At 39.0% G+C, this 26572-nt stretch overlaps 1 protein-coding gene across 1 annotated transcript in view; it reads right to left on the bottom strand.

The window, feature by feature from the left end:
- Nucleotides 1-16769: 16769 nt before the first annotated feature.
- STK39 (serine/threonine kinase 39) overlaps nt 16770-26572 on the bottom strand; it is a 106736-nt gene continuing 96933 nt past the window's right edge. The window contains exons 16-17 of the mRNA XM_050899811.1: nt 22352-22416; nt 16770-18213 (exon numbers count right to left, since the gene is read on the bottom strand). Of these exons, the coding sequence (XP_050755768.1) occupies nt 18139-18213; nt 22352-22416 (140 nt within the window). The 3' untranslated portion in view covers nt 16770-18138. The remainder of the gene's footprint in view (nt 18214-22351; nt 22417-26572) is intronic.

Raw genomic sequence — 26572 nt, 5'->3', positions numbered from 1 at the left:
GCTTTAAAACAACTAAGAGTTTCACATACAGTAAAAACCCCTCCCATCATTTTCATTTTTCTCTCATTTTTGCCATAGCAGCCTGAGTCTAATTGCAACACTTACATGGTGTTTAATTAATGTACAGCTTGGAGATATACAGATATTAGCACTAGTAGGGTGGATTTCACGTAGCTTGATTATCTTAATTACAAGCATTCTATTTTCTCATTTACTTAATTGATTGTCATAGATTTCCAAAGAAATTTGCACTGCCCTAAGTGAAAATAACATGTAAAAAAACCTTCTTAAAACTGCTGAAGCTGGCCTATTCAAGCAGCAATGTGCCAGAAAAGGAGATTCGTATGACATGAAACATGGTACTGAATAATATCTGCTTACTTTTCTCTTGTTAAAAATAGAAATTTATGAAATGGAAGAAGAGGAGTCATCTGGGGAAAAAAATGAATATGCCTTATTGATTCAACTGCACCTGTAATAGAGTTGTCTCAAGCACCTCCTCTGATGACATGACTAACACAGGAAAAAAGATCCATTTTTCTGCTAGGTCTGCACGTTAGCTGACTCTACGTTATATCTCTGCCTCACCTGAAAGAGCTAAGGAGAGAAAGAGGCAATTTATTCATCATGCAAGATTTATCCTTGAGCATTTATTCTGCAAAGGCAGTGTTACATATCAAGCTGTGCAGAATTATGTGCAATGCTTTTGTAATGCAAACGACTTTTATTTGGGGGAAGCAAATATCCCAAACTTGAGGTGTGCTGGGTAACACCTACCATATCTGCAGCTAATTCAAGACTATCAAGAATAATTCCAATCCCTACGTCCCTTTTTCCTTTAGGAGTTCCTTTCTCTGGCCTATTTTCTAGCATGACTTCGTTCCACAAAGAGAAAGCAAACCTCTCAGGCACTTTAGTATAGTGGCAAAAGCAAGGGGAAGCAGAGAGCTCCCTACAGTATCATTAGGGAAGTGCTAGCAGGCCCAGAGTGCAAAATTATTTAGCACAACATCCATCCTCTTTTGGCAATAAAGATAGCAGCCACATAAGTGAGATAAGCCACAACCAGTGCTTGGACTCATCCGCCTTGATACACCAGCCATTGGGCTCTAAGTGCCTCATGCTCAGATCACGCATTGATTCTTGCTTAGCATAAGACATTTATAGGAACATCTTAAAAGAAAAGCAGTGCCAAAGCGTAGCAAGAGCAGAAAGGGATAAAACATTTTGAAACATTCTAAAATTTTTTATTATTTATTCAAATTCATTAAAATCCCTCCTCAAAAAGAATATTCTATTGCGAGACGTTTCAACAGTTATCCATTATCCATCAGATCTTATCCTCATACATATTCAAGGACAATGAGGAAAAACACTGGTCTCCATTATCTGATGTACTGCAGACTGCATTTGGATTGAGCCGTGTGAGGCAAATCAGATTTGATTTAAGCCACAAGCCCTATCAGTTTCAATGGGATTTATACCTGTTTACAAAGGGCTGAATTTCATTCTCTGTGTCCAACTCGGGTTTTACTCCTATTCATGGTGAAATCAACTGGGATATCATCAAGGTTTCTGGGGAAGAACACTGTATTCCAGGCGGTACTTCACTCACCAGAAACTTCACCTCTTATCAAATGCAAGCAGGAAGACAAAGCAAGCAGCAATCTCTCCAATTTCCCATTAAGCCTACTCCTTATGAAGACAAAGTAGAACATGAGACCTACAGGTTTGTAACCTGTGCAATGAAAGCAGGCATATAACACTAACTCTTGACAGGAGAGGGTTCTCTGCCAGTTCACAAACATGTTATATTCTGCTCATAAAAATTCTGTTTGGCAGCAGTAACAAATACATGCCACTGGTGAGAGCAAGAGCCCCACAGGGCCATACCTACTTCTTGCAATCGCTCCTTTTTCATTCCCAACATAGCTTTTATTTTAGCAGTCATTGCATTAGAGAAAAAAAGGTGGTATAATGATGCTTTTCCTAAACTTCATTCATCTGGAAGAACCTCAACAATCTAATTTAGGATAATTTTCTTCCCCCTTGATAATGAGACAAGTATAGATGGTCTTTTCAAGTTGGCATCAGGACTTGCTGGTGTCCCTGCAGTTCCTCTCCTCCATTCATTAGACCAGTCACTACACTCAAAGCTTTTGGTGTGGACCCCTTCTGGTTCTAGTCTCTTACCTTAAAGCAACACTAAACCTCCCCCCTTCTCCCTGTGCTCAGCTTCATTTAGTGTAGTTCCAGCACCCACAGAGCTCCCCCTCCACACTCACATGCCCTTGCCATCACCACAGCTGCCCCACCTCACACAGCAGACTCCAGCCATCAGCAGGTCCTTCAGCTGTGACTTAGCCCTCAACACATTCCTCTTCCTTCTCTCTCCTCCTTCCACCAGCAAGCCCTGGAAAGCTGTCACCTGCCTGCTTTCCTACTATTCTTTCTTCTCCTTGCAGGACTGTTTACTTCTCTACATTATTAGTTTCTTACAAAACTGAGACTTGCTCATGGTTTGCCAGTCCCAACTTAAACCTGTTACCGTAAGATAGGATGGACATCTTGACTTTCCACCACATCCTTCTCCTCCCTCTCTTTTCCCCACTTCAGCTTTTTGCTTGATTTACAAAAATCTCTTTAGCCTCACTCCATTCTTCTGCACTTTTATTCCGGTACATTCCCCTGTTGTTTCCATCACTCTTTCCATTTTCCTAACGTGCTTTTACATACCTCAGTATCCTCCCATCTAATGTATCCATTCAAACCAGCCACAAAAATAAGAACACACGGTTTTATGAAGAGATGGTCCCTACCTGCAGGGTTTACAGTCCTACACTGTCCAATACCTGGCAAAGTGAATTCAGTGAGTTTCAGGGGACAAGTAGCCCTTGAAGTAGTTCCTTCAAGAACCTTTTCTTTGGTATTGCCTGGTCTAGTTTTAGGTATATAGAAAAAACAGGTCCATCATCTTTCATCTTGCCTCTACCTGCAGAGATCATTGCACAGCCTAACAGATCTCGCTATCCCACACTGTCTTTATGGTTTTTTTTCCCTTATTCCTTTTACCTTTCCTCATATAACCTTGACTAGTTCATCAGAATTCAAACCAACATTTTTTTCACATTTCATTTTAACTTCCATTTAATCAAGTATACCTTATTGCATAATTTCAATGTTTTAATCTTTTCCTCTGCTTCTGCTCCCTATGTTGCCGCCACTTTCCTCACATCTTTCTAATAGTCAGACATTCGGCACTGAATCTATTACAAGAGTATTTGCATGAAGGCTGAGCACAGCAGCACTTTTCTCTGTCCCTGTTTTTGAGGTATCAACAACTGCATTATTGGATTAGTTTCACCAGACAGGAGAGTTTGTCTTATATTATCCCATTTAAAGCAGAAAATTAACTTTTGCTAGCATCTGGAACAGACAGCACATCTACAGGGCTAGAGTAGCTATAGGCATGGCAGGTGTCAACATACCCATGCTATTTTTAAAAGAATCTAGTTAATGAACTTTCTTTATATAGAACACCATTTCCCCTCACAGCCACAAAAAGGTCCAGATCATTCAGGATAAAGTCATCAAGGTGCACTGAGGCTTTGCATTATGTTTGCCATCACTTTGGAACCACTTATTTAGCTTCCAGTTTTATCAAGTTTTGGTTGCAGGACGGTTTACAAAACAAAGTATTGCTGCCTCTGGGGAGTGGTATCCTGTACTGACGAGGCTCAGTACTTCCCAAGCACCATTTTATTCTAAGCAATTACAACATATCTGTACTTTGAATTACAAACTCAGCTGACGCCAAGTTGATGATAGGCTGCTTTAATTGGTCATTAAAAGCCAGTATTATTTACTGCCTTGTTACTTGGATTCAGCATTTCTACACATGGGGATAAAACTAATGGGCTAGAATAAAGAATATATACAGCATATAATTAAAATTACATTTTTTAATAGAGGAACATACATGCACACAATGCAAGTGCTGGCATATACTTAGAAGTACAGGTTATGGAAGTATACATTTTAATTTGTATTATACTGCAATTTAGCTGTTACTTCAAACAGATGGGTGAGTTGTGCAAAATTTTTAAATTGATTTAATTACTTGTAAAAGTATTGGCTTGTGTTAATTAGGTGCAATAAATTACACAATGGTTCACAGATTCCTTCAAAAGGGGTTTTGAACATGTAGTATCTATAGGAAAACAAACTGAGCCTTGCAAGCCAGTATTTGGCAAAATAGTTATTGGTTATTTATCAATACAGAAACAAGATCAAAAAACCCTCACCATTCACACAAGACAAAAATGTGCCTAACATGACAGATATTGCTGTATATTTGCACCTCAGATACATGAATGTCAGGAATATCATGTAGACGATATATCCATCCGTATGCTTAGAAAAATGATCAGACTAAGGAAATGTAAACTGGTTACCCTTACTCTTCCCTCAAAAAATACTAGTTAAGTGTGCAATTGAGGTAGCTAGTGTGGGATTACTACTGTTGTCCTTGTTTAGGGCAAAGTCATTTGCTAAACCATGAGTCATGGGGAAGAAGGTCCACAGGTTAATCTGAACATGTATTAGCCTATGAAATATCTAGACCTCTACTCTATTCACTTTAAGCTCCAGATGTTGCTTCTTGTCTTGAACTCCAGGGATATCCTGTAACAAAAACCTTCATGCCCAAGAAGCACCAACTCTATGAAAATAAACTACAAACAAAAACAATGCATCCAATAATAAGTCTAAGTAGACAAGTAGAAAAATGTCTCACCCACTAAGTACCACAGAGGAGTACACCCCAATTAGATAACCAAACAAAATCTGTAGGGCAAGAATGGTTATTAAACTCCTTGGTTGCAATATTAGGAAAGCAGAGATTAGCAAGCAAGGTCCTTTCTGACTGATGAGGCTGGCAGGTCCTTCCCACCTCTAAGAGAAAGGGCTGCCTGCATAGCATCGCTACTAAAGAGCACAAATGAAATGTATCCTGCCCATTGAGATCCTACAGAGCCTACATCCTGAAGACTCACATCAGCCCCAGGTTTGGGTGCCTTCTAGCATAACCAGGCAGAAACCTTGCAGGATCCTTGGTTACACCTTGGCACAAAGCTTCCACTGGGGAACAGCGCATTTTACCTTCGAGAATAAATCATGGTGCCCCCAAACATTGTATTTTAGGATTTCTAGGCTGCAAGGAGAGTGAACCCTTAGCAGACAAAAATGTCTCATTTGTGATAGATCATCTATTTCCTGGACATTTTAGATGATTAAATGCTTTAAATTTTTTTATGGTTTTGAAATTGCTGTGCTGGAAATGTCATTGAAAACAAGCTTGCATTTTTATCTTCTACTAAACCCAAGAGAAGTACCACTTCAGAGGAGTATATTACATTTCATTTGAATGCTGGGACAGCCAACATCAGTAAGTAAACTAAAAACCATATGGATTGTCAGTGTTAATACTACTACCCCCCATGTTTTCCCTTTCCAGCTCTGATCATCAATCATATTTCATTCTCTTCTCTTCCATGCCCTTCGTTTCAAAAGTACCTAACAGTTTATTATTTGTTTTATGCATCATAATTTCAGTAAGGCTGTATTTTGTTTAAGGAAAAAAAAAGCTTAATGTAATGCAAACATTTTTAAAGAAAAATGGAAAAAATTGCACCTGGAAAGTTGTACTTGCATGTGCACACTGGCTGGCAATATGCACATGAAATACAGAAACGAAATGAGAAACATTTTGTTGTTCCTTGACATGTGCTGTGAGGATGGGTGACAGCTCGTGAGAAGAGATTAGAGCAAACAGAACTGTCCTTTCCCAGGTTTTACTTTTACTAACCGTGCTACTGTTTGAAGCAAGAAAACCTGATCTAGTTGAAGACTGGGTGTTGGACTAGATGACCTTTAAAGGTCCCTTCCAACCCAAACCATTCTATGATTCTATGAAAGCAAGCAAAACCAAGATCACTGCCCATAGGTGAAGAAACTCCACACAGGAAAAGGAACGAGGGAGCCTTACATATAAGGACTGGACACAAAAAAACTTGGGAGCTGCAGAAATTTTAGTGGAAGTGATACACTACAGGTGACAAAACTACTTGTATCTTTGAAGCCTATGTCAGACAATAACAAAGCTTTAGAAAAACATACATGTTCTGAAATTTCATGTGCACCACTGTCTCTGATCCGCAAGTTTATTCTCAGTTTGCAGTAATGCCTAGACATGTATTTGCTTCAAGCAGTAATTCACAATGGGTGAGGCAACATCATCTGTGGGAATTGCAGCTGCCTGGAACACATCTGACAACTGGCAACAGATTTATCTTAACAGTTCTTAAAGTACATATTTGTGAAACTACACTTTTAATCCTATCAGTACCCACATGATGATGAAAAGCAGCATTTTCAAGAGGAGTAGTACACACTCTGTCTTCTTCCCACAACTCAAACATGCCTTCCAATACATTCAGTTCTAACAGTGCATTTAAGCCAAAAATACGTTTTTGATACATCAAATTTAAATTACAACATAGACTTAATTTAACTATAAACCACGTGTGCCATTTCCTCAACATAATATGTCACCAATAGGTAAAATTACTAAAACTTCAACTTAATTTTTTTTTTCCCCTGGAAAAATTTCTTCCATGCTAGTTTGAAAGAATATCTAAAACAGAAAGAAGTTGGTAATATAAACTTAAATGGTATACACCAAGAACTTACTTAGCTTCACCTGCCTGACTGTTAAAATGGAATTTATATAGGTACCATTTTGTATCTTGAAAAGTGCGTGCATTTATATCCTTGCTCCCAAATTTGCCAATATCTGCACTAAGAGGACATTATATACAAATAATCTTTCTTTGTATTAACTTACCATAAATTTAGACAGTAATACAGTTCAGTTCTACAAGAACAGATAATCTTTGAAATCCTCTCCAGAAGGCAATAATTTTGCCTTTAATTATAAAAATTGTTTTCACAGATAAGAGATTTCTTTTGTGACTAAGACAAGGATTATGATCTTTGTTAGATAAGCGGTAGAAGCCTTCATTTCCACTGTTTGTTATGTATTTATATTAGCTAGTGTTAACATGCACGCATATTTGTCTCCAACAGGAGCTTTTAAAGGGCGAGATCAGAGATCACAGATCTGAGCGTGTAAGCAGCTGAAATGGTTTTGGATTGGGTTTTTTTCAAATGCCTTTAAAAGTAGTAACAAATTGTTTAAGTGCACAGATTTATTTTGTCAAGCATTAGTAATGCTCCATTAGCTTAATTTGTGTTGATGTACAAACAGAACCCAGGACTAGTCAGAAAAATGCAAGTTCACAGGTGACAATCAAAGAAAAACATGGTATGTACATACCAAGAGCTCAATATTTTAAGAAAGGACCAGTTAGGAATACATCTGAAGTACCAGCTACAAAAAGGTTTGGATTTTTCCCCTACATTACACATAACTGCATAGACATCAAAGCCCTGGTTTGGTTTTGTTCGCAATTATAGTGGTAGCTTTTAAAAACCACAGATGACTGCTGGAGTAAATCAAACCTAGGGGAGTTCGTATTACAGAACATTTAGAAATTGCTCAACAGTTAGTGCAGCTGCATCTTGGTCTCCAGTGCTGACTGTCAAGAACTAAATCATGGAAAGCTGCGAGCAAGCTCTGAAATGGTTTCCTGGAAGGGGCAGCTCCCAAGCAACAGTAGTTGTAACTTCTGAACCGAGTCCGCACATACAGCGCACACGTCCACGTGAACCACAACACGACATCTGTGGGTCCCAGAGATTTCCCCATTAGACAGCGAGTTGTCCACGGAAAGGGCAAAGGGGGGAGGAGGAGGGAGATGGAACAAGGGGCCCAATAGCTCTTATTTCTCTCATGCCAAATTAAGTGCTGTGATGTTGGGACCCACCCAAAGAGATAAATCCTCTTGTAAAAAATAAAATTTCAGAACAGAGGGAAAAGAAAATAAATTATTTTGTGAACTGCAAGCTTCAATAACTGTTTTATATAAATATACGTGTGTGTGTATATATAAATTGGGAATGAAAAATAAATACTTTGGAGAGCTGAACAGTTATTGATGCAATTTTTGGAAAAATCAAATGTCACTAGTAAAATTAAATTGGTATGTGAAGTAGTGGAGTTTTGTTTAAGAAATTGCTACCATGTACTTTCTAGATAGGAAGCAAGGGCAGCACATAAACAAAGAAGAGCAGTACAAAAGCATGTGTATACCTCCAGGAGGGATTAAATACTTTATCAGGAACTCTGTCCTCATCCTGAATTTTTTTATAGTCATGTAGCTCAGCACAAAGTGAGCACTAAAACCACCAACTGAAAATTACGAGATACGTGCTGGTGCAGGGCAAGAGAACCAGAGCTGAGGCACGTACTTTCAGGGACTTACGATCTACATAGACATTACGATATAACAAAATACACTGTATCTACTGGCAATGCTGCACTCACCATCCTGCTCCACAGAATTTTCTCCTCTTCTCTTTGATTGTATGATAGGTATAAATAACGAGCACAGACCAAGCACCAAGACTACGTACAGGCAATGTTCTGGAGGTCTATACATGCTCATCCTGCTTGCACTCCACGTACAGGCAGGCTTGCTCCCTCTGTGCTCTGCAGTGACCCAATACCAACCTAGTCTCCATAGGAAAAGACATTTCCAGCCACAAGGACAACATGTCACAGCAGAAGCACTGCTTCTCATGTTGCCATCTGCTCCCTTAGTCCGTGGCTTTTACGCACCACTCTGTGATGATTTCCAGGCACCTGCACTAACAACCACGCTGTCCAAGGGCTGTGGCCGGCACGCTGCCTTAGAAGGGGAATCTGCAAAGTACACTGCATCCCAAACACAGCGGGGCAGGGGAAGTATCACTTCCCAACTTCCAGTATGGCTTAAAAAAATTTTTTTGGAAAAAAAAATTCGTTTTCATGGACTGTTTTTGCGAAAGTTGCTTCGTTCTTCTGGTGGCACCTAGGGGGGACGTGCCAGAGCCAGCACTTGGACCAGCATAATTCCAGCTCCAGCAGCGTGAGCCGAATGCAGGAGAAGCACGGGGCCGTCCCCAGCCATTGCCAGCACTCAGCTACCCAGTCCAGGAGGACCTCTGTGCAGTTTTCTCCATATCCCAGCCAGCTAGCTAGGTTACAGCTGCTTCACATTTGCAAGGATCACAGCACTATCCTAAGCTGATTCTCTGTAAAGCTTCTACAAAACCATGCTGACTTCTAATAGCATTTGGAGCCTCTGTTTTAGATGAGATTTTTCTGGTAAATACAAGTTAATATAAGTTAACATAATATCTGGTTAATACAAGTTTACTTCCAGGTGAACATGAATGATGATGACAGTTCAGCATAGAAAAAAAACTATGAAAGATAAACATATGGGGACATACGGAGTTACAAAATATTACAGTATAAATCATTTTTTCTGTGCATCGCCTTGGCAGTAATTAGCACAAATACATACATAAAAAGGTATATTTGGTAAGTGGTAGCCCCACAGATACCTGGCATATGAAACAAAACAGGCTTTTGCAATTATTAACCAGTCAAAATTTTATCTTAGGCTAAAGAACACCTTTTGCCTCAACTGAATTTGAGACTATTATCATCTGCATGTTCCAGTATTTCAAAGTATATCCCTCATTAAACCAAAACAGTACCAAAACATTTTCCGGATGCCAATTTTACAGCAAGTAAAACACTATCACCTTTCTGTAACACTGAAAGCATACATTTAACACACCCTAAATTGGAAAACAAATCTGTTTACTCTCCTGGACTGAAACTGAATGTTTAATTCACTTTGTTGTAATTTTTTGCATCCAACAGCTGTCTTCCATTTAAACTGACATCAATTTGATTTGCCACAAGGTCACTGGAGCAGTCTTCCAAAAGGTATTTTTAGGCCTTTGGGTTATACCAGAAGAGGGGAAGAATATTAAATTTACTTCAGTACTGTTACTCTTAGCATAAACACTCATGTTGTCTAAAACTATTTATAGGGCATATGCAAATGTAACAGCCCCAGTTGTCTTTGGATTTAAATAGCCTTACTATAGGACATTATCTGCAATTACTTTATTAAAAACTAAAATCTTTGCCTATGAAAAAGACTCTGCTCGACTATGCTTACAATGGAATACAATGATTAAAAAAGGGGAAAGAGTAACACTCATTTGCTTGAACACAGCCCTGCTTTGATTTCCACAGACTGATCCAAGCTATGCTGCCTTCAAACAGGCCAGACCTCAGAGATTCTGACTTTTGTTGGCCTTATAAAACCAACAAGGAAGCACTGTTATACAATACATATAAATCCATGAACACAAAGTAGTTTTAAGTATAATAATTTATATAATGCTAAATTGTAGCTCAATAGCTTTCATCCAAGAGTCTAGATTCATCTTTGTCAAAATCCTTCTGGAGGAAATAAAAAAAAAAAGTGTCAAGCAACACACAAGCGCAGGAGTTTCCTCACCCTTTCGATATTTTGTGAAGCATCAGGTTTACGAATGACTTGACTGTGCCCCATCTGACAGACAGATTTACAAGGTTAGCACTGAACCTAATCAGAAACAATCAGAAAACTCTTTCTCTCTGGTGTCATTTTCTGCTTGGATGGCTCTGCTATGCTATTATAAATAGAAAAAGCTTGCAGTACAAGCAGGATGGAAGACTTCAGGGAGATTTTTAGTAATCACCTTCCATTCAAATCACACCTACTCTTTAATCACGATTGGATCCTTTTCCATTTTATAGCCCCAGAAGTAAACTGAGGAGCTCATAATCAACACAGATAGGGAGTGAAATTTTAGTCCCACTGAAGCTATTGTAAAGTATTATTAATTCATGGGGCCGATATTTCAATAATGGTCCTTCCCTCTGGATTCTCTGTTCTAGTTTAAGGTGTTTTTCCTCCACCCCCTTCCTATTTCTCATAATATAGAGTAAATGCTCCAGTGAAGTTAAAGTTTGTTTTAATCAGAGGCGCTCTAACAAGGAGAAAAAAAAAAAAAAAAAGATCCTGAATCCAACAGGATTCTCAGCTGAATCTCTGAGATGATGGCAATAGTTCCAGGTTTAACAACCCCAATCACATATCTATGGCGTTTTTCCTCAGTGTGAACACTTACCTCACAAAAACCACAACCACAAAAACCTTTCCACAGCGCTGAAAAAAATGGTTAGGAATTTCATTTAGTTTCACAAATTGCACATCTTGCACTGTCAGAAAGATACAGCTTTCAGCTTATGTTAAAAACTCTGCAAACAAAGCAACCTAGAAAACCATCAAATATATTTCTTGGTTTGAGTACAAAGTCCTTTATCTCTATTGCAAAGAGAGACATAGAAAGTTTACCTTTAAGAAGGTACTTTTTGCATCAGAATAGAGCACTGCTAACTTCTTGCTTGGGCACATTCAGGGCCAAAGGCATGGCTCACTGTTCACTGAGAGCAACGAGCTGCCTCACTGAGGCCACAACACCCTGCTGCGCTATCACACAGGAACCTCGTCCGACCAGACAGGGTAGGAAGGGAGCACTGGCCAACAGGACTGATTAAACCGTGGGGAAGCTTGGGAAAAGAGGGAGCATTTTCATCCACACCTTCCTGGTTCTGAACAAGCTCGTGTTCGCTGACCATTTGATTTTATACTTCGTTCTTTAATTTGGCATTTTGTCAATAATAGAGTACTAGCACAATGCAGGGCATTAGCAAAAGATACCCATTTGCCAGAACAAAACAACCAAACTTTCAGCAACCTAAGCAATACAAATACCAACAGGTTAAGATTAACATAATAATGGTGTACTTGGGTCCCTCAGTCTTCTTTGATGTATTGGAGAGGATAGTAACTGTTAGAGACCTAAGGAGCTTGCCTGGTAACAATCTTCAAAAACTTTCCTTGCCCTTTACATTATGAAACAGCACAGGTACAGGCTCTAACATCAAAGCGCATCAGCCTCAGCAGGGGGGTTTTTTTGCCTTTTTTTCCCCCAAATACCAGAATGCTTCATAAAACCAATTCCAAACTTTCAAAAACAAAAATGCAGGCAGAAACACAGGCCTCTCCCTTAAACAGGCTTTCCAATTTAGCACTACACAGTCTATCTTCCAGAACACATGAGTTTTGCTACTGAGAGATATAATCTTTTTGCCTATTTATGTGTTTTTATATGACATGAGTAGCACAGAGTCCACCTCCTCAAAACCACTGGACACACTCTGGTTCCTCTGGTTCATTATTTATAATTGCTTGTTGATGATAGTCTCACACACACTATCTTTTTGAAGAGACAGTTGTGTTACCAAAATAACCTTAAATTCCTTTACATTTTGAGATGTCATACGTCGATTGTCCTCAAAGAAAACAAAGCTAGATCTATAGGGTCTACAGATGCAGAGTAAACATGACAAAACTAGAAAAGCCTTTTGCTCAAGTAAATCTAAAGAACTCCAGCACTCCTATGCATGAGCGGCATCGTTCCTTAATGAATCTGAATTATTACATGGATGAAAAGGAATGAAGTAACCGTTTAGTTTCTTTCCAGAAGAAATAAATAAAAAGTTCCATATTTGAAAGATAGGTGGTTTTCATTAATTCTTAAAATTTGTACCTATGGGGAAAAAAAATAAAAAAGGCAGGCATGTATTTTCCATCTACTCCAATTCTATTTCTCATAGCGGTTCCTTTACATAAATGCATCCACTTGTGGAAGTGATTTTCTACACCCTACTGAGACAATAAAGAAGCATAGCCTTTCAAATTCACGTCTGAAAATTAAATGGCAAAACATTCATGTCCTGAGAAGGACAAGATTGCCTCCCTCTTGGTTTACGCAGTGAAAATTAAGTATTTCTCTTTCTTACCATACACTCTTCCAAGTCCCTGTAATTGCTCATTGATCCACCATTGCCCATATTCTGAACATTATTAGAAGCAGACAACTTCACAACTACCGAGTTTGGTTCAACATCTCAGATTACAATGCAAGCAGCTTGATGAGCATCAATGTAACAATCATAAAGCAGCTATAAAACCACATTTTTATGTGCACTGTAATATTACTCTTAGTCATTGAGGGAAAAGGAATAACTAAAATGTCACAATGCCCAACTAATACGCCTGTAGATTTTATCAGTTGGACCACTGTGTAATAAAACAAGTAAACCAGACTTTGTTAGTATTTTCATGGTTTGAGTAAATCCAGCTGCTCCATCAGCTCATGCTGCTTTTCTAACTTCTCATTTTGAAGTAATTAGCATTCTTAGTGCATGCACATGCATGAGTACATTGCAAGAGGCCGGAAAGGCTGCCCACTTCATGCAGTGGAAAAACCCACAGCAATTGACTGAAAAAAGTTATATTGCAATTGATCCAGAGGGAAAAAAAAAAAAAAATACACCAACTGCTATTCATTATCAAGGTCTCATATTTTTTTGCTGCTTTGAAAAAACACTGGGAGGGGGCATCCTCTGCTCCCTGCTAAACAAAAATCAGCATTTTCAATGCACTCAATTAGCAGTGTTTTAGGTCTGTGTCAGATTCATCATCAGAGCTAATTATTTCAGGCACAGGCCAATCTCACCATCCAACATCATTATGCAGAGGTAGGTGGTGAAAAAGAAAACAAATCTCTGATTAAGAAAAGCACGAGGGGGAGGCACACCATTTACAAGCTGCACGCAGCATTCCCTCTCAGAGAAATAATGGCGTTTAAAAACATTCTGAAGAGATGCCCCACAATCAGATTTTATAGGACCACTTTGGAAGCCCCCAAATTGGAGATTTTAAATTAGACCAAGCTGGCTGAAAAGGCACACGTTCATCTTTATCTCAGGAGAGAACGTGGGGCAGAGAAAATTCAATGATGTTTCCCGGCTTATTTCCCTGCTCCCCCTCCCACCTCCATGCACAAAAGTAGAAGTGTGCTGTGCGGCAGGGAGGTCTACAGAGGAAATTGTAGTAGCATGTAGGATAATATTTCTAGAAAGCAAAAATATTTATCACAACTAGCTAGCTGCATTGCAGTTTGAATACAACTCTCTGTATGTGTCAGTGGGAATATCTGAGGTCAGCACTTGTCAGAGGAAAGAGACATGCGCTCCTGTTCTCTTGGCATGCAAAGCATGTTGCCAGAGTAGGAGGCAGCTTTCCTGACCTGAAGCCCACACTGGAGTCCCAGGAGATAAAAGGCTAGAAATGTCCCTCCTCTCCCACTCCTTTACACACTCACACACAAACCGGTTATTCTCCAGACCTGGTTTCGTGCTGAGCTAAATTCTGTGCTTATATTCGTCCTTTTTAACACTTTGAAAATAATAAATACAGAACTGTGTTTCATCAACTGACTTCCATCTCAGTCCCCAGCCCAGAGCTACTTTCAGCACACTAAAGCAGAGCATACTGGCAGGGCTGGCTCCATGGACGCTGACATTCATCAGCCCACAGAGCCTGCAAGTGCCCAGCTGCAAGCACTGGCATATAATCATTGCTACAGCTGATTATATTTTTAGAACCATCTAATTAAGCCCTATTTTCCTGGCCTCAGAGACAGCTATATGGAAGCTCACCTGTTCCAGCTTCACCTCATTAATTAGAGAGCTCTTCCTTCAAACAGAGCCAGGTGCTCCAGCCAGCAACAGGCCCAAGGTATTGCCCCAAAGCAGTCGTCGTGTTGCTGGACAAGTCACATCATACGTATGAGAACTGTACCCGTCTCCTAAATGCTTTTCATGCAAACATGAATAAATGAATAGTTGCTGGTTTTCTCTTTTCCCTTGTTATTCAACAGAGGATGTGAATAAAGTATTTAGCATGCAAATTCCTATTACATTTGGTGGCTATTTCTACTGTCATCACTTGCACACTACTTTCTACTGCAACCTAATGTATATTTTTACGTTTTTTTCCACCTGTATATAGCTGCAAGAATAAACTACTTATGAACTTAATTTTAACAGACACTAAAACTTTAACTACCTTTTCTTTCAGGTCATTGTCCTTCTGAACTCATTTTGCTCACGTTGTATTTATTCACAATACCTCAGCAGCAGCAAAAAACATTTTAAAAAACCAGCACCAAGACAGCTGCAATAACACTGCTGCATGAATTTGCTGTCTCACTGAGCCATGGAAGCTCAGTGAAGCATTGGCATGTTTCTGCATCAGACTGCAAGTGAGCAACAACTGTTACAGCTTTATCTTGGTACAATACTGCTGACTGCTTCAATTAAAGTATTACATTCTTCTTTATTTAGCTACCTCCTGCAGCCCCAACCAGTACAGCAGATGAGCACTTTTGACAGTTGCTACTCATACCCCAACACCTTTTCCCCAGTCTTTGGGGAGGCGTATAGCGAGTGGAACACAATTTTCGTCCAATTATATATTCCCACTTCTTTTATAGATCTGTGAGAACAACAAGCTTCCCTGAACGTTCATTTCTTTGCCTGAAAAAGAAAGCTAACCAGCTAACTACTTTGCAGGTGGATTAGTCAATAGTGGTGCAGTATTTTGAGAAGCATACATTAATGTACATAACAAAAATAAGTTCAGAGCATTGCTGGTAGATTAACTCCTTCGGGTCCTGCTCAGTAGCCACCCCATCGCAGTGTTGCAGGTTCTCAACTGTTTCACTGGTAGATGCACATTTAAGGCACCTTTTAATTTACTCTTACTACAATACAAAGGTTTCTAATGAATAATTAGCTGCCAAATTGCAGCCTGCCCCCCAGATCAGACACGATGCAGTGCGCTCTGTTTTCACCCAGCACAGCCGAGGTGGAGGCTCCCCGGCCGCAGATCGGCATATGCCTGGAGGCACAGCCTTCGCAGTGCTGCCACTGGTGGCTGCCACAAGTCCCCTGCCCAGCTCCTCCTGCGGCTGGCCCCGGGGAGCCTGGAGCAAAGCATGCACAAGCTGACCGAGGCAAAGCATTAACCAAAGTAAGGCAAGAGATAAACAGCCAACTATAGGGCACTGAGGTAAGATACCGCTGATGTGGAAGACATACGGACCAGATTATCAATAATACCACACCCACACCTGCAAAGACACCCCAAAGCTAAGGAAAGACACACCATTTTTGTTATTGAGGAAAGGCACACTTACCATTTTTGTTCACTGCCTTCAGCTGGCTGCAGGCCAGGCCCGGCCCCACCAGAGCACAGGGCCCTTCCACCGCACAGTGCGGCACCCAGCCCCTGCCGCACTGCCAAAACCCTCCCCCAGGGCTGGGGCTCCCCACACTAACGGGCCTGAGGGCACCAGTTGCCTGAGGAGGGCCTGAACTGCCCCAGCGAGCCTCAGCTGTGGCCACCAGCCCTGCACCTGGGCTGGGGGCAGCAGGGGGCAGGGCCCTTCTCACCCTCTTCCCCACACAAACCAGCATCCCACAGGCATACAGGTCCTGCCCCAAATAACTGAATGATTTCTTGAAGTAAACACACCCCAAGAGTCTTAAAAATGGCTTCTGCAAAGCACGGGAAAGCAAGCAGTCAAGAGCAACCCTCTCCCATGAGCGAGCAAGCAGTGTTTTCTCCCCTTCCCCCCTCCAGGTGCTGCTCGTAAACTAAATAAGGGCAGCAGACATTTATAACATCACCCTGCCACACAGCCATCGAAATGCACACAGAGCATGGAAATTCAAAATACAGATCTGTTTGTGCAATACACTTTTATTTTTATTTTATTTTTTTAACCTTTGCAGTCATCTTGGAGTAATCATTATGTAAACAGTAGGATGGGATGGGATTACATTGAGTCATACGCAAATGGCTCTAGAACACCTCAACGATTATGACAAGGCATTATAAATAACTTCTCTCAATAATATATATTTGCCGTTTTCAGTACATTAAAGAGCTGCCGCTTATCTAGGATTAGCTAGGAAGTAGTTTAAATTGTAACCTCCAAGAAATACGTCTCCAAATTTGAAAGTCTTTCTAAGGTTCGCTAGCTCCATAACATCTATGTCACAGGTTAAGCATAAGACTACTTGGGTCAGAAGTGTTTTCTTTGTAACAGAGTTTTACTTGATCATTGCACAAAGCCCTATTATTTTCACTCCACCTTGATATTTTGCAGAACTTCAAGTAAAGCTTCAGCTTTGTTCTTCAAGTTTTTATCACCTGTATGAAACCGGTTTCTACCATTAAGGACAAGTCAGATCAGAGATGGACACAGTAAGCAGTCTACCTTAACGACAACAGTTCAAAGTAGTTCTAGCTCATAGACTCCCCAATAAAGCATAGTCAAAATACTCTAACACCTTTGCTACTGTGTACCTCCTCCTTGCTCAGATAACTATATATATTGTACCATATGTATGGTACTTCTAGAAAATGGAGATTATTTATTTAAGCAGCCTCAGGCACATTCTTAAAACATTAATGTCTGCAAGGCACCTCCCACTCCCTTGACAATCAGTTTGTGGACTCGTTTTTAGACACACAACCAACAAAAGCTTGCTAATGCCTAATTAATTTCAAAAAACCCCCAGAAGTTACCAAATACTTCAAAGATACACCTGAAACTTTTTTAAATAATGGGAGATTAACTGCAAATAGCACATAATCAAGTCAAATCATTTTCTTATTACTAGGATGTGTAATGCATAAATATATGAAAAATAAAATTCACAGTCAGTTTTAAAACTAGAATTCAAGTTTGGCTAATAATTTGTAACTTTTATATTTATGTTAATTTCTAAATATAACCGAACAGAGGCAGTATTATCAACCACAAGTACAGGTAAAATAATATCACTCAAAGTTTATGAAAGAAGTAAGCTTGATAGAAAATTCTTTTTGTAACCAATAAATACAGCCACCTGAGTGCATTTCCACAGGCTTTTCACTTAGGGGGAATCCAAATCAACTGCTAAGAGACATTTAGTAGCATTTTGAATGTTAGCAGCAGCGGTGTAGCTGTGGGCTTTGCTTGTTCTGACTTTGTGAATTGCTAGAGAATGAAGCAGAACTCAGTGTGTGGTGCATTAATTTTCCTTTGCATCTAAGCTGGCCTCTTCGCAATCTCACAATTCGGCTTGGGGTCAAGGGACAGACATCAGCTGACACTTAACTGAGCAAACCCAATCAGTTTCACTTCATCAGGAATCTCAGTACCATCACAGCCAGAGGCCTGCAAGTACAAACAGAAATGTTTAGTATATCACACTACAAAGGAGGATTTGACAGCCAGGCTATAAATTTTCCCCATATCACCTAGTCAGCAAACAGCTTACTTGAAGGAAAGCTTTCAGACTGCTTGCTGTATCCTCTGTCAGTGTCAGCCAACTGCATCCTTAATTTTAGCAAACTCTTTTAATCAAGATTAAAGATTATGGAAAAAATACTGGGAAACGAACACTTAAAGACCCAAACTCTTTAACCCAAACTTTCCAGACTGGAGCCAAATTTGCTTTTTCATGTAAGCATGCCGTTTTCACTCATGAAGAGCAAATAACCTACGTGTATAGAATCCACCTTTTACCGTTGTGCTGTACACACCAAATGTCTCATGAGTCCAGCTATCAAGTCTGTTCGGAATACCAGTTCACTGAGTTTTTAAATAAGAGATTAAAGCAGTCTACGAAGAGTAAATACCAGTATTTGCAAAAGGACAGCTCCTTTCTGACACTACAGTCTAGTACTTAAAATTGTACAGTTGAGATTCTTCAGTAAAGTCTGTCACAGTACAAATTGGCACAAGTAATCAGTTCATTTTTCACAAATAATGGTAAGAATATAAAACCACCTTGCTCAGGACTGAACTGTTACTTTAGGTCTGCTTTAAAAAAATTACACACACTGTAGGCAAAATATTTTTATATTTTGATTTTTAAAGACAAAGTTTGCTTCTGTAGGACAGAAGTGACTACATTTTAAATAGTCTTTTACGCATTTTTCACTTGTGTGGTAGGTAAATCAAAATAATAATACAGTCGTATGAACAGTGTGTAATGGTAAATTACTTATGACAGGTGCCTTCAGACTCTTTGGCATATCCCCAAAAAACCTGTCAGAACAATTGGTTCGCCCTATAAAAATGCTCTTGATCCTTTTCTGCATTAGTAGCAGTTGAACCCTTTAGCAGAACTCGTTTGTGTATATGCAATATAAGGAAAAGAGCTCTCAGACTGTGCACACAAGGTGCACCAAGTGACATTATCCATTGAGTTTTCATGACCAAAAATAAACTCACTCGATACTTGTGGAAGCAATACATCAGGCTACTCCTTCAAATTTACTTTTATCAGACACACAGAACAGAAGTTCTCTCTTCAGAGAGTATTCCACAGGTCTTATTCCACTGAAGCAGCAAGTTAAAGGTCTGAGATCATCACCATCGGTTACTATTAAGATATCTCAATGGTTTTTGGAGTGGTAATTTACTAAATAAATGGAGTTTGAATTTTGCACCTAAAATATCATGATAAAAAGAGCTAATACTATTAACATCATTCTACACTCTAGCTAGCTATCAGTCTCCTCAAAGCCATGCTAAGTAACATATCTAGATGCATATAGATTTTTAAATGCCTTCCTTATCAATAAATATTGTCTAATATGTAATGCACCTGGAACCTATTAGCTTACATTTTGTGCTTAGCATTAAGTACAACTGCTATACACAAACTGCAACATACAAGAAAAGCTCTTGGTATTTGCAATTCACTTAGTGACTGAATGCATTCTTTCATTAATGGTTTTTTCCTCCCTTTTTCATATGAAAAATCCTTACATAAAATGCAAATTATTCTGCACAATAATTTTGTGTTTCCTTGAGTGTTGCCAAGATTACTTGTGCATTAAAGCAGCCTCCTTCCCAAAGTGTGGACAGCTGGATCCTGCAGGGGACTCATCATTCTGTGTGAGCCAAGGCAACTAAGGGAGGTTTAATACTATATATGTTCTGTAGAATGACATCATTGTAAGATCAAAGATGCACTGTTAAAAAAATATTCAAGAGGGAGATCCAACCTTAAAGACAGATTCGTGCAGGCAACTCACTTTAATAACTTTATCATTTTGGCAATAATTAAACAAAAAAAGTTAAGACATAAGTTGTTCTTTTTTCCCCAAAGATGAAAATGCTTGCTGTTTGAATAGGAATATTATATACCAGCAAAATACAAGCAAAAGCGATCTGCAAGCAGTGATATATTAACCAGATTCCTTGCCCACAAATAGTAGTAACTAATCCTAGACTAAAGAGCACTTTTCAATTGAATTCTGTGAATGGATATAGGATTAGCTACATCTAGGCTTTGAATCCCCATGAAATATTTACCAACAAAATGTGTTTTAGTCAAGTTGTATACAAGTGCTCTCTCTCAAATTCAGTGAGACCTTGCTAAGAGGTAACAAAGACTCAGTAGGGCATACAAACAAGTGACAGGAGTTCTCCTAGGCAACAATTCATTTAGCAACTCCACTACACAACATAGAAACAGGTAGAAATGGAACATATATTAAATTAATCCAAGGATAAGAATAAATTAGGATACTTCTTGTGGTTATGTTCTTTTCCCAGGAAGCAGGGAACTAATGCAGGAAACCTAGGTTAAAAATATCAGGAAGAAACTTAGGTTAAAAATTAACCTCAGCAATTGTTACTTAGCCAATGGAACTTAACTTGAGAAGGGACAAAGACATTGATTTTGGATTGTCTATTAATTCTGATTATGGTAAGAAGTAGGATTGTAACAGCATTCACTCACTGGAATCTTAAATACCACGTGACGTTGACTGCACCCCAGCAATAAATCCAACTGAATCACAGAAATACCCCAACCTAAATTTTCAAGTGGATATGTTTTCAAAGTATATAAACATTAACTGGATACTATGGAATATTACATTTTGGAATCTCAAGCCTCTATTTTAAGCGTGTGAACTAGAAACCTAGACTTCTACAGAGCCTCTGGAGTATCTATGTATCTAAATGCTCTTGGTGAGATGCCATTCACTACACAATAAAGCTAAGTCAGGTGTTTAGACAGCAAGAACACAGATCAGCTGCAAAAAGAGAAGCATCAGCCTTTAAGCTATATTTAGACAGTAAGGGCCACAGAAACAAAATAATTGGAGTTACGTGTCCTTATTCCCCCAGCCCAACCCCTTCTCAAAAGAAACGTGTAAGTTCTGGTGATTTTACTGGACCATAGAGGAAAAATGGGTCCAAATGATTTGGTCAGTTAAAACTACTCAAATCTGTATTTAAAAAATGACATGGGAAGAAAATTCTGAATTAATACATTATCATCAACTAGGTCACTCTCTAAAAATGGGTCTCTACAGCCCATCTGAAGCAGCTGCTTTTATAAACAAAGCTGTGATTCTGGAGACCTGCTTATCTAACAGACATTCAGTCTAGTTTTTCATACATGGCTGAGTCACTCTCAGCAAGGGGTGCTGAAAGCTAATTGGTAAGAGTTTGGTATTTACATAGCTAATCATTCAATAACTTTAGGTATGTAAATTTTTCAACTTAATTTTAGCAAGAAATAAAAACAAATACAGCACATCAATTCTGAATTAAGTTTTTGCAATGTAAATTTATTAATATTAAATTAGATCTATCATGATAGAATCAAAATCGACCAAAATTAGGACCCATGGTTCAGGGCACAAAATGCAGCACACAAAACAGTCCCAGGCCCAAAACCAGGGTCTGATGTTGTATATACAGAAGACAGAAAGAGGTGGGGAGGGAGAAACAGTAATGAAATACAGTGGGAGCAAGATCAACTTGCAAGTGTGGATGGTCAATCGAAAGAAGGTTGAAGGGAAGAACTAAAGAGAAGCAAGCAGTGGAGAGGGTGACCTGCATGCAAGAAAAATGGTGGCAGGTGTTGGAAAAAATGGGATTAGAATAAAATGTCCATTAGCAGAGGACGCTTCAGTCAGGGGAGAGCTGAGGGAGTGGGGCTGGAGGGGAGTTAAACTAACAACTACAGTTTTCTCTGCTTTACCTGTTTCTGCAATTCTTCCCAGGTGTTTTCTCCCTGCAGTTTCTCACCTAAACCTCAGACTTCCTCAGAACTCATGTAAATGAACCTCCTTCCCCCTGCACAGTTATGGAGCTGTGTGACTGTACATATCCCTAATGTCCTGTCAAAATAGGGTTTAGGTTTCTTCTCTCACACATGGCAATTTCAATCATCTTATCTGTCAGCACATTTATTCAGCAAAATAGCTGCAAACGAGATAAAATCCAGACTCTGTGTGAATACTGTGATAATTAGTTTGTTTCTTCCCTTCATGCTTTTACTTACCAACTTAAAAGTCAATGTTTTCAAGGCCTTTGGATCATCTACTATCTTCTGTAAGTTAGCAGCAACTGTAAAACAAAGTACGAAAAAAATATGATTTACAGAAAATTGCATTCAACGTGACATGAAGCCTCATGTTGAATCTTCTACTTAATTCTACACACATACATGTCTGTAAATTACCACTTGAATCATTTAATCACTCTAGCTGTTGTCTGAAAGTCAGAGGGCAGTTGGGCTGCCATAAATCCTGCCTCCTTTCTTTTGCAGTCACAGATACTTTGTGACTATGTGAACTGATTCAGGGGAAAAATCTGCCTGAAAACCAAATGACACAAAAAAAACCCTACTAATTTTCACCTCAGTCTATTCCATAAACAATTAACAATCACACAAATGCAAGTGCAAGGAAACTGGGAGAATCATGCAGCCAAGGATAAGCTGATGGCTGCCATGATTTATATCATGTTTCTCCTATAGCCAGGGCCACCATCAGCACAAGTTTCTAGGAGAAGGCTGAGCTCACTGTCGCCTCCAAATTCTGTTTCTCCTGGCTTTATGTGTGTGCATCTGTCCCTTTTTTGGGCTGGCGTTAGTACCCATACAGACTCTTGGTGATGTGTTACAGCTCACTACCAAAAGAAAAATGAGCAAAAATAAGAGAGTGATACAAAAGGAGCTGATCTTCAAACTATTCTCTCAGTAAGCATAACCAAGATTTGTGATGTAACAGCAATAAACAGTTTAACTAGATCTACAGAGGCTGAGTGCCCAGAGAAGGAAGCTGTATGCCGTAACAGAAGTAGCAGAAAGGGAATAATTTACTCCTTGAAAACGGAGGATACAGGAAAATAATAAACCCTTTTTCTGTCAAAACACCTAAGTCACACTTCTAATTGTTCTATTTTTTACAATATTTCTACCATTAATCTTGACCAAAAAATTGGCTGCTTTCAGCTTTGTACGTTTACTAAACTTGCTCCCCAGCTTTGCACAGTCATAGATCCTGAGCTAACTCAGACCACATCATTGAGAGCCTTTGTTCAAGACTGACTCATGAGCATAAGATGTCATCAACAGGACATCAGCATGAGACAAAGACTCCACACTTGGCAGAGCTGTTTAGACAAGATTTTAAAAAGGAAATAAACAGGTATTAAGTAGCAGACATTTCTTAGTACACTGAGTAGGTAAGTACCATAAAGCAGAGAATCAAGAAACCAGATGTTCTCCATAAATACTTTCCACAGACTTCATAAGGTGGAAGATACACAGCAAACATTTGCATGTTGAATGTCCTACTGCTACAAACTCAGGTTGCTACTTCCTCTATCTTCTAACCTCACGATGATAAAATTTTCACTCCTACCATGCCCGACCATATGTGATTCACTGTGTAGTAACAGAAATTGGCCTCACATGGGGAAGTACAGTGTTTGGCAAGGGAATTTAGAGAAGTAAACAATTAGGCCAATCTACCACTGTTAAATGCAAATTAAATTTTTGGGGGTCTCATTTTCTTTATACCACTGACATGGCACCAAGGATTGTTTATACACCTGTAACAAATTTGACTGGGGATGAAAGGGTGTTTGAAACTAAAACCAAACCTTAAAAGCAAGCACAAGGTACATTTTATAGAGAACACTTTTTGGAAAGAAAAAAATTAACCTTCACAGTTAAATGAACTCAACTACAGGCACTACAATAGAAAGTCTTTCCATTTTTAAAGCTTCATTATTCATAACCTTCTTTATTCTAGTCATTACAAACAGTTTTTATTTTAATCAGACAATTCACTTCCACGATCAATATGTCAATTTTATTGCAATACCTCCTACCTGATAAAATACATGCAAATACAGATAATGCTTTTCATTACAATTAATACTTAGAACCTCATACGTAGGCAAAAAGGAGTGTTCAGCCTCATAGCTCCTGAAGCCAGGATAGAATAGCTTCAATTTTTTATGTCTTAAAAATCTATAAAATAGGATCATGCACTCAGAAGCAGTTCTGGCTTATCCAAATTCCCGTAAAACATGTCTTAAAAAAAAATAAATAAAAAAGAAAGAACAAATGCTCCAGCTAGCATTAGCTGGCTACACTGAAATGGAGACACAGCACTACAAAACCAGATGGGAGTTGGGTCCTAAATCCAAAGATTTCTAACTTCACCTATTACAAAATGTTACAAAAAGATGAGCTTCAAATGCACGCTCGTCTTCAGGAGGGCAAGCCTTCCACTTCATGTTGAGCAGTTGTAGAACAACTAAGGCAAGTCAGCATGCTGCTTGGCTATTTCGCCTGAATGCAAAAACTTCCAGCTGCCCTTAGGCAAAGTTACTGGCAAAGTTATTATTACCGCACTTGCAAACAGCAGCCCATTATGAGCAAGTGTTTTAATGAACTATCATACAGTGGAAAGCAGCACTGAGGACTTCACAAGTGATATCAAAGTCTTAAAAACCCCTAACCTTCCTGCTGATTCTTTACCAGGGAAGAAATTAACATTTTCAAAGCGAAAATAGCAAAAGATAAACTAGCAATACATGTAAATAGCTAATTCTAATTACTTTTTTTTTTGTTAATTAAACACCATAACAGAAAGGAGTGATATTTTAGATGGATATCATTCTTCAGAAAACTGCTTTTCAAAGAACAGTGCTCAATGAAAGGCTACAGGGACACAGTTTTATTTGTTCACTTGTCTTCACTTTTAATATGAACACAAGCCAAAAACTTTTACATATAAAATGCTAGAGAAACATCTGAAGCAAGCATATGAAATATGCTTTATTTTTGCTTCTCTGATGGGCCATAACTAGAGTGGGACATGTTTAATCAAACACAAGATTAGCAGGATTTAAGGGAGTAATGCCAGATGTTTTCAGGCTACGCTTGAAAATGAGAAAGCAGACCTGCAAAGAATCCATAATATTAGAATACAAGTTTACATAAAAAATAGTCACACCTGCAGTTTCCTACGGAGATATTTTCAATTTCAATTATACACATTCAGCATTTTTCAAGTAAAACTAGCATTTCACCTGTGACTTTTGGTACTCTGTGTTTTACATTTTCTGGTCTTTACAGAATGGCAATAAAAATGATTTTGCCAAAATAATGTCATTAATCCCATTCAATCAAGCCACCGTGAATGCGAATCCCCCCGAAGGCCTGCTCTTTCTGCAATATCTGAAAGAGTATGTAATTAACATCAACTAAGAATCAAATATGTGCATGTAATTATCTAGCAAAACCATATAGTCCTGTTGGTATCTTTTTTGATTTTTCTAACTTCTTGCTTTTGTTTTGCTAGGTCTTGTCCTTATTCAGACTGCAAGGCCAACAATTAGAGGCAACTGTCTGAATTTGGATACCTAAGTCTGCATTTCAGGAAACTACTTAAAATACGGTTCTTTTTTTTTTTTTAGGGATAGACACAATCATTATCCTTTTCACCTTAGTGCAAGCCAAAGGTTCTAGGACCTCATTAAGTACATAGCACTGGGCATGTCTCTCTGCACCTAAACACCTTGAAGATCTGGGCTCAACCGGTAACTGGAATCTTCTGGGGCCTGATACAGTCAGCTAGGAAAAACAGCAGTAACCCACGAACTGCAGATGTCCACGTAGTTAACTTCCTTTAGAAATAGAGCCTGCAGCACAGGCAGCAGAAGCCGTCCAAGCAGCTGAAAGTCCTTCCTGAAAGCCAGCCTGCAGTGCCTTCCAATTATTTCTCCAGAAAGTTTGGGGATCCCATCTTAACTACAGTAAAGACATCCTCAAAATTATAAGTAAAACAGCACACTCTAGAGTGGAATACTCACCCTACTTTAAATGCAATTAAATTAAGCCATCAGTTGCATTAAATACAACTGACTTACCACTCTTATGAACAGACTTCTAAAAATTTAGAACTATTACTAAACCTACACAGTTTGGACCACTAAGTATGCAAAGTCTCCTGAAAGACACAGAGAAATTCATGCCAGATATACACTCACAACAGTAAACAATGTTCTCACATACAAGCAGTTGCTGCTACTGTTCAGCCCTATTCAGAATTACTGATCACATCAGGCAAGAAAGAAAAACAATTACTTTTAAGTGGAACTGCTATTAGGCTTTACTAATGAACATCTCCCCCAGCTACTAAATTTAGGCTCTTTTCATCAAGGAAAATTATTTACTAGGTGGAGACTCACTAAGCCTCCTAGT

Source organism: Gymnogyps californianus, chromosome 7 (assembly GCF_018139145.2).
Source record: "Gymnogyps californianus isolate 813 chromosome 7, ASM1813914v2, whole genome shotgun sequence".
NCBI lineage: Eukaryota > Metazoa > Chordata > Aves > Accipitriformes > Cathartidae > Gymnogyps > Gymnogyps californianus.
The sequence above is the reverse complement of the archived record's forward strand: the minus strand, read 5'-3'. Positions and strand labels throughout refer to the sequence as shown.